This window comes from Diadema setosum, chromosome 2, assembly GCF_964275005.1.
Source record: "Diadema setosum chromosome 2, eeDiaSeto1, whole genome shotgun sequence".
In the NCBI taxonomy this organism is placed as follows: Eukaryota; Metazoa; Echinodermata; class Echinoidea; order Diadematoida; family Diadematidae; genus Diadema; species Diadema setosum.
This window is the reverse complement of record NC_092686.1, coordinates 25,619,430-25,634,002: the sequence shown is the minus strand read 5'-3', so window position 1 is coordinate 25,634,002 and position 14,573 is coordinate 25,619,430. Positions and strand designations below refer to the sequence as shown.

The window sequence follows — 14,573 nt, the reverse complement described above, 5'->3', positions numbered from 1 at the left end:
GTACAAAATTTCTATAGCAAGTGCTGCCAGGAACTGCATGGTGATGTGTAACTGGAATTTTCTGCCACTGTTTTTTAATGTACACAATATACAAGGAATTCTATGTTAGGTCTTCGTGTAATGTGCCATGAAAGAAACACCTGTACTCGTGGCTAGCCAGCTACCTTCTCTGCTTTAAGTTACATTAATAATACTATGTACCATAAAACAGGGATGCAGAAGAAAGCGTGAATAATGTTTTGCACACAATCATTAGAGTATATTAATTTTATGGAAACATTTTAATGAAAGTGAGTGAGAAGGGGAGAGCTCACAGCAACTCCTCTTGTAAGAACAAGGGGTATTGCACTCGTTCTTTTTTTTTGTATATATTTTTGTTCTTGTCGGTGTTGTTTTTGTATGTTTAAATGAAAGGTGATGGAATATAAAATGAGTAGGAAATCAGATACATTAAGTTTCGTCTCTTTAAATGTTAAGGGTCTTAGAGAAGTTACCAAAAGAAATGCTTTAGTTAAATGGAGTATGGAGAGAGGAGATATAATTTTTCTTCAGGAAACATTTAGTACAATATTGACGTAGAGGACCAGTGGAAGAGGGAGTGGAGCGGGCACTATTTTTTTTTTAGTCATGGGAGTAACCACAGTCGGGGAGTCTGTGCCCTCATATCAAATAAATTGAATATGAAGGTATTGAAGCATGAGGGTGACTCAGAAGGGAGATACATATTATTGGAGATTGAAGTATCCAATACAAGTTACATTTTATGCTATGTTTATTTTCCGGTTCGAGAAAAACAGCAAGAGCAAATTGATTTTTTTATACAAGTTAAGTGATCATCTCAACAATTTTAATGCAAATAACTCCCTTATGATTATTGGTGGGGACTTTAATATGATTCGAAATTGTGATTATGATATTTCGAGTAAAAGAAGTACTATAGGCCACCAGTTTAATTTAGAATTTGAACATTTTCTTGGAACCTTCGATGCGTTAGAATATGGAGGAAAAGAAATCCAGATAAGATTCAATTTACATACAAGCAGAACAGCCCTCTAATACAAAGTAGATTAGATTATTGGATAATTTCTAATCAACTGAAGAAGCAAATTTCAGAGTGTAATATTTTCTCATCAATTGCCCCTGATCACTCGGCTATTCATTTAGGATTGTTTTTAAATTACAACACCCTAAAGAATATAGGACTATCTTATTGGAAGTTTAATAATAGTTTGTGTTTAGATAAAGAATATGTACATCTCCTGAGAGCAGAAATTAAATCTATAATAGAGCAAGGAAAGAAGGAGTTTACAGATGTTAGAGTCCTTTGGGATTTTGTTAAAATGAAAATTCGTGAAATAACAAAGAAATATTCGAAAGGAAAGGCGCAAGAAATACAGGAACAAATAAGGAAATTACAGAAAAATATTTCTGATTTAGAACAATTGTTAATTATTTCAAAAGATAATGATATTTTACATCAATTAGAATTGAAAAGAAATGAGATGAAAGGATTATATGATCAGAAAGTAGCGGGGTTAAAAGTGAGATCGCGAGCTAAGTGGTTTGAGGACAGTGAAATTAATGAAAATTATTTTAAACAATTATTAGCATCTAACCAGAGGAAAACATTTATAGATAAATTAAAATTAGAAGATAATGTAGAAATCACTGAGCCGAAGCAGATTCTGAAAGAAATCAAAAAATTTTACCAAAATTTGTACAGTTAAACTCGCCTAAGTCGACGTCGCATATGTCGAATAATCGCGCAAGTCGAAGACTTTAAAAAGTCCCGATTTTTCCCCATTGACTTACGTGTATTAATTCACTCACAAGTCGAATTTTTAAAGTCGAATACTCGCCTAAGTCGATGAAATTCCAAGAACACTTTCACGGAAAAACCATTGAATTCACTGTGCCTAAGTCGAATAAGATTTTATTGTGTAATAAATCGCTGTCAAAATCACGAGACGCCAGTTTTTGTGTACATACAGTATATACAAAAAGAAACTTTGCGTTAATAAACATTAACGTTTCATTAACGCAAGCGGTTTCACCTGAATCGTTAATAACGCAAACTAACGATCGGGAAAATTAACGTTTGTAGTAACGATGAGTAACAATCCCAAGCGCAAATAACGATGTTTCGTTGACATTAACGATAGGTAACGCAAGAACTTACGCGAGATTTTGGTTTCCGTTACCCAGACCTGGTGAAAGGACGACGTAGCCCCTGCCGAGTGTAGCGATCTATGCCTTATATACTGAGCGGAGTCTTTTCGCGAATCGAATCACGATTTTGCGAATGGTTAATATGCGACCGGGGTCACCAAAAACGCACGCTGGGCCACCCCCCCCCCCCCCCCCCAAAAAAAGCCGGATGTTTGCCTTCAGTTTTGGAAATGAACAGCGGTAACAATCGGCTCCATAAGATGCTAGAATAAATGTCAGATGTTTGCTCTTAATTTTGGAAGTGAATAACGGTAATATTCAATGTGGATAAAGTGTCTTGCTGAAGGGCAAATATCGGGCACACCGCTCCAGCTCTCGGCTCCAGAGTAGACAACATACATGTACATTATACATGTGTACGCGTGGTGTAACTGTAAGTCGATTTTTTTCGACTTACGCACAAGTCGAAACTCGCCTAAGTCGATGTGTTTTGCTCAGTCCCGAGAAGATCGACTTATGCGAGTTTAGTGTACTCAGTGTGAGATAATAGACTATAAAGAGGATCTTTTTACTAATATGCCCCATCTGAATATAGGTGAAGTTAGTAAAAAATCATGTGATGAGAAAATTACAATGGGTGAATGTATTTTGATATTAAATAAAATGCCTCTAAATAAATCACCAGGAAATGATGGATTAACAGTTGAATTTTATCGAACATTTTGGTCTGATATAGGAAACCTTGTTTTAGAATGTTTTAATGCATCTTTTGAGAGAGGGGAATTATCAATCTCACAAAGACAGGGCGTAATAACAATAATTAAAAAAGAAGATAAAGATCCTTTATATATTCGTAATTACCGACCAATCACTCTTCTTAATGTAGACTATAAACTTTTATCTAAAGTGTTAGCTGAAAGAATAAAATTGGTATTAGGAGAAGTGATACACGTAGATCAAGTTGGGTTTTTACCTGAGAGGGATATTGGAGAGGCCGTAAGGATTATTGATGATATTATATTTTATACGCAGGTATACAATGTGCAGGGCTATTTAGTTACAGTCGATTTTGAGAAAGCTTTTGACTCCGTCTCACACTCTTACATGAAATTATTAATGACAAAATATGGTTTTGGTCCATATTTCTGTAGATGGATAGAAGTATTATACAATAATGCAATTAGTTGTGTTATGAATGGAGGCTTCTCCACGGGATACTTCGAAATAGGCAGGGGAGTAAGGCAAGGGGATCCCTTGTCTCCATACCTTTTTTTTTTTTTTTTTTTTTTTGTTGGTTATAGAAACACTAGCACTGTTTATTCGGAATGAAAAAGATTTAAAGGGTATTTGGATTGGTGATATGGAGACAAAGATAGTAATGTATGCAGATGATTGTTCAATTTTTGTGAAAGAAAAACGTGATATAGAAAGATTAGATAATATATTGGATTCTTTTTATTATATATCAGGTTTAGAAATAAATAGGGATAAGACATATATTATGAAACTGGGGTCTTCTAGTCAGATTAATGATAACCTGACTGGAATAACGCTGGGCAAATTGGTTCAAATAGTTAAAGTGTTAGGAATATATTTTTCTTTAGATATTAATGTTAAAGAAGAAATGAATTATAAAGAAATTTTGAGTAAAATAAAAAGATTGTTGGGATGGTGGAAACAAAGGGATTTGACCCTCTTTGGGAAAATTCAACTGGTTAAAGTATTTGCTATATCTAAACTATTATACGTTTCTTCAATAATGTCAGTACCTCGATGGGTTTTCAGAGAGGTAGAAACGATTTGTTTTGATTCTATTTGGAATGGTCGTGACAAAATAAAGAGAAACATACTGTATATGAACTATGATAATGGGGGAATGAAAATGCTGAATTTTAGGTATATGGTGTATGCCCTGCGCGTAATGTGGATTAAGAGACTTTTTAGAGGTGATAAGAATATGAAGTGGAAACAGTTTTTTGAATATGTATTTAAGAAAGTGGGAGGGAGATTAATTTTTCACTGTAATTATGATCCCCGGATATTAAACATTCAAGCGCCGAATTTGTATTTAGAATTTTTAGATATTTGGAATTATTTGAAAGGAAAGAATGTTATTGTTAAAGAAACGCTCAATGAAAATCATATAATTTTTAATAACACTTTTTTTTCAGGTAGGAATTTTTCTTTTAATGAAAAATTATTTAACGTTAATGTTTTCCACTTGTTTATTTTCTCTGATCCTCATACCATTAAAACTTAATCAAATATTATCTGGCTATGAATCTCCACTTGCATAAGACCCAGAGAGATATTAGCCATTATGAGGTTCATAACTGGTGAATAGAATACATTTTAAAGATTTTGTAAGTCCATCACCTCTCACGTTTTTTTTTTTTTTTTTTGTATCTGTCTTGGATAAAATCTTTATTCAGACTGGTGACTGAATCATGTCAAATGTGTACAATTGATGTATGTTTTATCTATATTTTGCACACAACCTTTTGTTGTCCGTTAAACAGTGTATTATAGTTATTTTTTGTGTCACTACAATGTAACAATTTCATTTGATTGGTCTGAATAAAGGCTATAAAAAGCGTCAAAAAAAAAAGTCCAAGCGTAATCTAAAGCTACTTTTAGGCACGACGCAGGGAGAGAGGAGAATGTCCAACGCACTCGTCGTATGAAACGTCCGCGCAGCAAATCTAAAGCTCCCTAATAGCAACTGAGACGGGGATTTCCACGCACTATTCGATTTTCCGTCACCAGTTTTTGACCGGTCACTGGATGGTACTTTACCCTGATTCGATTGTCCTCTATCTTTACGCGTTTAGGCTGCGTTTATACTATGTTCCCGGCAACCACGGCAGCCCCGTTTGCCCCGTGGCATTTTCTACATTTTGTCCTCCGTTTTCAAGTTTTGTAAGGTCTTGCTGGGATTGCTCACGGTCCGTCTCGGTATTAGTGACGGGCCGTGGAGGATATGGCTGATGAATAACGGAAACTCAAAAGGCGCACTACAATTTAGTCCGCGGAGTATCGAGGATGCCAGTACACTCCTTCCAGGCCCGTCTCGTTCTGATGGGGTCCTTCACGTTTCTTACGTTCTGATCGAGATCCGACACGATTTTTACTTTCTGTTAAGGTTCTCTTCGGATGAAACGTGGACGTCGGGCAGCTTTCGAGAACGTTTGTGCACACGGTATAAAAACAAAGGCTCTCAGACGAGAGCAATCGTTTTAATATCATGAGACCTTTACCATGGTGAGACATTATGAATGTCCAAGACTATGATTTTGTATTTGCATGTGTGCTGGGTGCATACATCCAGGCTTTACGTCAGCAAAAAAGCCCAGCAGCAGATGCTGATAGGCAATTTCAGAGAGAGGATGAGAAGGAAAAGAACCATGTGGGTGCGCGAATGGCTATCAGAAGACAGATGGGTCACTATACAACATTCTTACTAGAGAGCTCTGCACCTAAGATGTTAATACCTATCAGAATTATCCGAGGATGTCTCTAGGCCTCTTCGATGAGATCCTGGTGCGAGTAACGCCAGCTATCGACAGACAAGACAGGAAGTATACAGCTATGCTGTACCACCTGAATAGACTGAACCAGTCAGTGATCTTGTAATATTGAAAAGCGAGCGCCTTTATCATTGAAGATGCGTCGCAGCACCGATTGCGATTTTAACAACATTCACAATTACTGAACCGTGCGATTACCATAGCATTCAATGCTTAATTTTCTTTCTTTTTGTGAAAACTTTCTCAAATGTCATCAAAAGAACCAGATTGAACCAGATTGTTGAATTTCAACCCCAAAGATTCAAAAACTCCCTCGTGAAGGGGGGGGGGGGGGATTCATCTCACCCCCCCCCCCCCCGTTCGCCACCGCCATAAATTATTAATATAAACAGAGTGTCAAAACATAAAAAGACACATACGCAGAAATATCACATTCTACCATTTTTGTTTAATCTAGTAGTTATTCATTGTCTGAATCGCCTCAATAGTTTTCTCATGTCTCGCCTGAAAATTAATGTTCCCCCAAAGTATACTCCCGTCGTTGAATTTCAGTTCTCAATATGCATCATCTCCGTTCTGTAGGGGGATACCAACCCTCCCCCTTCTCTTCATAAAAAAAAAAAAAAAACTTTGTACACGCGCGGAAAAGAGGTCAAAGATACCACACCCTCCCCGATGGGTCTTTTCGCTCCCTAGCTTGTGTGTTTCCCACAAAATAATTTGAAATTGAACATTTTCTTGCCCCTTAAAATATGGACTGCTTATTTATATATTTAGTGTGTGTGTGTGTGTTTATTTGAACAAATATTGTGATCGCCTTTTTCGACCGCAAATCATGTCCCCCCCCCCCCGATCTGAGGACCTGTCTACGCGAATGTTTATATAACACCTGATCGCGCACACTGTGTCAGACAATACACCTTAGCCTGCAGTGAGATACCCGTGACCAACCGTTGCAAAACGGGCCAAAACTTGAAAAGGACCGTAAGATACCGCCGGGGAACACGCGTAGGAGCCTACTTCCCGTCCCACCACCGACTGCATCCAAATTTTATAACGGCGTATTACATGCTATCAGGTTTTGTTGCGCTCATCCCGTCTTATTCGGGATCATTAGTATTCAAATCCACGCCGTGACTGACTTGGCAGATTTTTTGACAGTTAAAAAGTCTGGCACGGCATCCACGGCAGTTCCGACCTGCCACGTTTGCCTATCCCGTCCACTTACGTTGTCTGACGTCCACCCCGTTTTGTCCACGGTGGGGTGAAACGGGGCTGCCGTGGCCGCCGGGAACATGGTGTAAACGCAGCTTTACGTATACTATGAAAATTTGCTCTCTGTCGCGAAAATTTTATCAACATCAAATTTTATTCGCCGAGAGCTTAAGTGCCCGGATGCTTACCCTTTAAAAAAAAAACAGACACACAAAACAGAACAACACGTAAATCTCATAGGCATTCGTAAAAGAGGGGGATATAAGAAATTTACTCCACTTCTGCCTGCTGACGCTTTAAATGAGGGGAAACCACTATTCAGATGTCTGGTATGGGTATGTTAGATATTTCCTGGGTTTTTCTCTTTTCTTTTCTTTTTTTTTGACAATATCACTGCCAATGTCACACTGTAAACCATCTTGTGTCTTTGTGTATAGACCTTGATAAAGGCCGATGGGCGAAAGATCGAACTAAATAAAAGAATCAGAAAGTAGAGCTACGTCTGGATCTGTGGAACACTGTACTGTCTTTCTCCTTTATATATAGATTAGTAGTACATTTACAAAGATAAACAAAAAAAACACATTTAACAGAATGAAGGACTCATCAAGTAGCACCCCTCCCCCCCCCCCCAAAAAAAAAAAAAAAAGAAGATAGATAAAAGCGGAGAAGTTCGGACATCTACGAGTGCTATATTTTCCTCATTTCGGCGCCTTCCGACAAGTAGACCTTTTTTTTTCGGCTACTTGATAACGACAAAGAAAACAATGACAGATCCCCTCAAAACAAAATTAAGCACACACAAACATACACACACAAATGCATTTATTCATACATAGCAAAGCTCGACACCAACTCTTCTTTTTTTTTTCAGGTGGTGGTGGCGGAATCATAACCGTCTACGGCTCCGCAGCGCGTTTGGTCTCGATTGAGAAGACAAGTTGATATTGGAGCCCAGACTTCATCGGTTAAAGACTACATTTTTCACCATGACTAAGCTACTCACTTAGAAATGTCATCATAGTTTGATACATGCATGCAGATATGCCTAACACAAAAAAAGAACCTGTTAAGCATGTTTCGCTTTTGATACGACTTAGCTATCCATAGTTATCCAACCAGAACCTCTTCAGACATGCACTTCAGAAAATCGAAGAACATCCCTTGCTCACCGATCCATACGACATGCTGGTCCTGACATCTGGAATTCTCTTGCTCATGAAATACGACTGCGACAAACAAACGTGTGTGTGTGTGTTCGTCCCTCGTTCTCGAGGATGACCAATGACATCAATTGGCTCGATGGGTTCGGAGGTGGCTGATGAGGCCAATCTGGGCAAGAAAGCCTCTCCCACAGGTAGGGCAGAAGTGGGTAGGGGCTACACTGTTGGGGTTGGCTGCTCTAGCTTTTCGCATCTGGCGTTTGTGCTCTGCCTGCTTGACGCGCTACTCCTCTGCTCTACGGGCCCCTACAGCAACAGCGTGGCGCCAGGAAGGGCGATCTGCGGCAAGTGTCTCCCAGGACTCGGTGTTGATGGAGAAGTCTTTTAGGTAGAACTTCAGGTTGTCTTTGAAGCGCTTCTTTTGTCCTCCCACCTTGCGCTTCCCAACAGCGAGTTCTCCATAGAAGAGCTTTTTCGGGGTGCGGTCGTCAGACATGCGGGTGACGTGGCCTGCCCATCTCACCTGGGCCTTGCGGATTTTGGTAATGATGCTAGGGATGCCTGCCCGCTTCAGTACCTCTGTGTCCAGAACTTTATCCTCCAAGCGGATGCGAAGGAGGTTGCGGAGGCATCGCATATAGAAGTGGTTGATTTGCCTCTCATAGTCTCCGGAACAAAGTCCAAGTTTCGCAACCATAGAGAAGCATGGTGAGAACAACTGCGCAGTAGACTTTCAGCTTTGTTGAAAGGCTGATCCCTCTCCTCTCCCAAACATTTTTTCTGAGTCTCCCAAAAGCACTGCTGGCTTTAGAGATCCTGTTGTTGAGCTCAGCATCAATTGTGACACAGTTGGAGATGGTGCTGCCCAGATAGGTGAAGGTCTTTGCTGCCTGGAGAGTCTGTCCGTTCACCTGGATTTGTGGTTTGTGGTACTGGTTCCCTGGAGCTGGTTGGAACATCACCTCAGTCTTCTTGGTGCTGATGGTAAGGCCGAAGTTGTCACAGGCTGAGGAGAATCTGTCCATCTGCATCTGCATCTCGTTCTCACCATTGGCATTGAGTGCACAGTCGTCGGCAAACAAGAAGTCTCTGATGACGGTCTCCCTCACCTTCTTGATGGCCTTCAAGCGCCTAAGATTAAAGAGCTTTCCATCCGACCTGTACCTAATGTTAATGCCAGGTTCGCAGTCTTTGAAGGCGTCTGAGAGCATTGCCGAGAACGTCATGCTGAATAGTGTCGGGGCCAGGACACAACCCTGCTTGACTCCATTTGTCACTGGAAAGGCATTGGAGGATTCACAATTATCAAGAACTTTGGCAGTCATCCCATCGTGAAACTGGCGGACAATTGTGATGAACTTCCGTGGGCAGCCAAACTTTCCCATAATTTTCCAGAGTCCCTCACGACTAACCGTGTCGAAGGCCTTGGTCAGATCGACAAAGGTTGTGTATAGGTCACGATGCTGCTCAATGCACTTCTCCTGAAGCTGGCGGGCAGCAAATATCATATCAGTGGTCTCTCGACCTGCACGGAAGCCGCATTGACTTTCATGGAGATGACCCTGCTCCAGATGTTCCAGTAAGCGATTGAGGAGGACTCGGCCTGCTATAGACAGGAGGGAGATGCCTCGATGGTTGTCACAAGCCTGGCGATTTCCTTTCCGTTTGTAGATGTGAACAACTGTAGCATCTCTGAATTCTTGTGGTAACTGTTCTTTGCTCCACATGGACTGGTACAGCTTGGTGAGCTTAATGAGGGTGATTGGGCCACCCTTTTTGTACACTTCAGCAGGGATGGAATCAGAGCCTGGGGCTTTCCCACTAGACAGCTGTGTGATGGCTGTGTCATCACACAGAACCTCTTCAGCATGCACTTCAGAAAATCCAAGAACATCCCTTGCTCACCGATCCATACGACATGCTGGTCCTGACATCTGGAATTCTCTTGCTCATGAAATACGACTGCGACAAACAAAGCATACATTTAGAATGCAAGTAAGGGATGCCCTTCTTTGTAAATGTGTTTAAGCATGCACCAGTTGGATGGCTCTTGCCCTCACTCCTCAGGTTCACATGTTTATTTTTGTTATGCGTATACGTCTTGTAGACATGGTAACGAATCTTTCTATGTTACCAGAATCACCAGAGCTGTACATGATGTATAGAGTACCCTCTTCTCAGCTTCCTCTCAATTTCTCATCCCTTATTTCTCCTTCTGTCATATCCTAACTATGAAACCTACTGAACGTGCATAATACATCTGTTGTGTAATGTTTCTGTACATATATTGTATGTATAGGTGACTTTTATCTGCTTTACGCCCTGGTCAAGCTTTTGATAGTTAATGACGATCCACAGAAAGTTCATGTGACATATTTCATGTAAAAACTATCTATACAGTGCCTATCAAAAAAAGTAATCCAAATTTGGGGGCTACTATTCCATATTTGTCAGCTATGGAGAGCTCAGTGTTAGTTGTGAGGAAAGGGAGATTCTTCGTCTTTCCATTGACACCTAATTATGGTGACAATAATGTCATGCATTACTGATCACATGAACTTTAAAGACAATGACAAATTGAACTTTTTCCAAGTTTGCGCTGTGAAGGAACAATGACTGTCTCATTGCATGGATGAGATCTGTCAGTGAAAATACAGGCCAGCCTGACGACTGCAGGTTGGTGTTAGGAGTTTCTTCTAACCTTTTGTGGTTCATAAGGCCCCAGTCACATAATTGTAAACACGGAACTCAAGGATCTACACGATGATCCGGGAGTTCCGGGATAGTTTCGACTTCGATGGATCGTCGACGAGCGTTGATATGACTGTACACACGGTATCAACACGGCAGCTACACGGATAAGGCCGGAAGAGCGCGGCGTCTACACAGACCAACACGGCATCTACACGGATCAACACGGCAGCTACACGGCAGCCACACGGACCATCCCGGATTGCTCTACCAACACGACAGTCCCCGGATGACGCCGGATGTTTTTGACCGTCAATAGTTGCCGTGTTGGCCTCCCGGATGTCCAAGGATGCCCAAGGCGTCAACACGGATCTTTCCCCGGATCACCCCGAACTTTACGAAACCGCATAGTGTACGTTCCACCTGACTAATAATGCTCGGCTATGCAAATCATTGTGTATGCGAGCTGAACAACAGAAAATAGCAAGTGTCAATTATTGTATTATATGAGCGCACTACATTTATCACAAGTGTATGCATATTCCATGTATTCTATTATTGAGTGATACGGTCAGAGCAGCAGTCATTACCATGACGCTCGTTTGTGATAGTGGATTAAAGTTGTCAAAATTATCGTTAAACAACTGTGTCCTATATTCATCATTGAATCTGGTCCACTATTACAACATCAATATACTTAAACACAGATAGCATTGTTAAAGGTCCTGTTACCTTTAATAGAGCAGATAAGCCGAAAAATTGTGCAAAATTTGTCTAAAGCATGCAACTTTCACCAGTGTTTTTCACCAAGACATGCTATAAAATTTATTTCAAGATCGGGAGGTAAGTCTGAATTGACCTCTGATGACCTCCAGAGATCAATGGCCTGAAAATTGCAGAAAATTACTATTTTGCGTCATTTATTAATGTTAAACATGGTAATAATGTACTAAAAAAAAAAATCATTTTTGTTACAGTGGAATTGTCTTCATGTTCCACAGAGCCCTGACAGGGATCTACCTTTGACATCTGATGACCTCCAGAGGTCAATGAACTCGAGATACTATTATCAGAATATTGATATTTTGGTTAATGATAAACACGGCAATGATGTACTAAAAACTCATTTTTACAACAGTGCAGTTGCTTCAATGTTCCACAGAAGCCTTGACAGGTTTCTACCTTTGACCTCTGATGACCTCCAGAGGTCAATGACCTCAAAATAGCAGAATATTGATATTTGGTACAGTTGGTTGATTATAAACATGATAGCGATGTCCTAAAATTCATTGATGTTACAACTGAATCGTTTTCCTATTCCTCAGATCGAAGGAAATTATTTAAATGTCTCTGCCTTTGACTTCTGAGGACTGTGATATATCAATGACCTCAAAATATCAGAAAATTTATATATATTCAATGGTTAACTGTATACCCAGTGTGCAATCATGCATTATGCTATTAGCATTTATGCTACAATAGAAGTGTCTTCTCATTCCACAGAACATTGGTCATTACCCTGTGTTTATCCAACTTTGACCTCTCAGGACAATGGGAGGTCACTGACCTTTTAGAATGTCAGAATTTGTATAGGCTTACATATATTGATGTTTGGCTTCAATGGTTTATTCCTAAATGTTTAATCATGTACAAATTACGCCTTGACGTCATCATCGAAGTATGTATGCATATTCCACAGAGCACTGGTTCATAGTAATAGCTCTCAGGAATGTGAGCGGTTAATTATACCCCCGCCACACTTAGTGTGAAGGGGGTATATAGGAATCACCGTGATGTTGGTCGGGCGGTCGGTCGGTCGGTCTGCTGCAAAATCTTGCGTCGCGAATTCCTTGTACAGTTTTGAAGCAATTTGAATGAAACTTAGGGTAAATGATGATATTGAGGTACAGATGTGCAAGACATGTTTTTTTTTGTGTGTGTTTGTCGGACAATGCGTTTTCATGGTAACCACAATTTTACCAAAACCTTGTGGAGGGAACTACTTCCATAGTATTTAAGCAATCAATTTCAAAATTGGTATCTATGATGATCTATAGGTGCACTTATGCAAGACACTCTTGGGCCGGAATTCACAAAGGTGGTTTCAAATGAAACTACGGTTTCTAGAAACCATGGTTTTTAGAAACCGTGGTTTCGAGTCTGCGATTCACAAACAGTGGACTCAAAAAACCACGGTTTCATTTGAGTCCACGGTTTGAAACCATGGTTTCAACAGTGGACTCAAATGAAACCGTGGTTTCAACAGTGGACTTGACCTCAGAAAAGGGATTTCCCCTATTTAATATTACACTGAGCATGCTCAGTACAGTACACACCTAGCATATTGTGTTGTTGTTGTGTTTTTTTTTACATGAAAAACATTAAAACATGAAAAACATATCTCCCTCCCCTGTATGCTGTTGCTGAATCTTATGTATGTTCAATGCAATGCAAATACATGTACACACACACACACACACACACACACACACACACATTGGATGGAAACTACTGACCCTGACCTGGATGACCACACTCACATTGCAGGAAGGATTCAACGTTCATTTGATGAAAATTGGATTTCAAATGGCCGAGATATCAAAAAAGCGATAATAATAAAAAGTGATAGACCACGCCTTTTATTAGGATCTCTTTGTTTCACATTGTTTTGGGATATCTCAATCATTTCAAAACCGATTTTCATCAAATAAACTTTTCATTCCCCTTAGAATTGTATGCTCTTTGACATCTCATAGAGTGGTTTCTGAATATCTTTCAAATATTAAAAGCTAAATCCTCACCTCAACCAGAACTGTACAGTCAGGTTAATATACAAAGTATGTAATTACAATTATTAAAAACACATCAGACATGGTCTCACAAAGTATGCACATAGTATGTACTGTAAAACAGTTCAGTCATAAATGACGATTTTTAATCACCGGCCATCCAATGGCGTGACAACGTACTTTACAAATTTGGAAGTACATGTATGACTCGCGTGACAGTAACAGTGTATACCTTTGTATTCATTCATATCCATTTGCTTAAATAACAATTGTGCAGCTGATGGATTATGATGACTGTTACAATAATAAAAAAAAAACAAGGTTTAACAATGTCGACCACATGTAAACTCTGTCGAAAAACAACAAAGTTGTCAAACACAAAAGTACTGCATGTACATGACTTTATTTATCGCTATACATGTGAGATGTTAAGAGAGTAAAGACTCCCTGAGCCTACTTGAGATGTTGGATTTTAAGTAACTTGTCTCAGTTCCAGCAGGATGGTTTTGTTCAATCTTCCTGTGAACATCATTATCATATTCAGCCCATCCTCCTCTTGGCCCCCAAACAATACATAACACAATGTATCAAGTATCCCTTTTTCCCTAACAACATGAGTGGGCCAGTAAAATCCTTCAGCTTTGGACACGTGACATTTTGATAGACACCCAGACTGACTACAAGTGCCCAACCCTGTCTTCGTATACCGGGTAGCCCTGAATAAGGCCAACAACAGTTTATCCAGAGTAGCCACAATTAAGATAGTAAGATTACCACTTATCAAGCCTGGTATAATGTTTCCCTTGTCCAATGGTCAGTCCAGATGAGAAGGTGGTAACTGTGGGAATACAGTTCCTCAGCATTATCAAATGACCACAGCTTGCCTTTTTGCACAACCTCCTGTCAAAAATATTTTCTGCTCACATGTATGTCAGGACATTCCTAATTAATTTACCTTATCTAAAGTCTTGTATATTGTCCAGACCTAAATAATTCTATTGTTCATTCCCATTGTTTAA

At 39.8% G+C, this 14,573-nt stretch overlaps 1 protein-coding gene across 1 annotated transcript; it reads right to left on the bottom strand.

The window, feature by feature from the left end:
- Positions 1–8,357: 8,357 nt before the first annotated feature.
- Positions 8,358–8,711, bottom strand: LOC140243530 (uncharacterized). Its single transcript, XM_072323202.1, has one exon. It carries the CDS (start codon positions 8,709–8,711, stop codon positions 8,358–8,360), a length of 354 nt encoding a protein of 117 aa, XP_072179303.1.
- Positions 8,712–14,573: the final 5,862 nt, after the last annotated feature.

Coding starts and splice junctions, on each gene's coding strand:
- LOC140243530 (XM_072323202.1), bottom strand. CDS start 8,711: ATGCGATGCCTCCGCAACCTCCTTCGCATCCGCTTGGAGGATAAAGTT.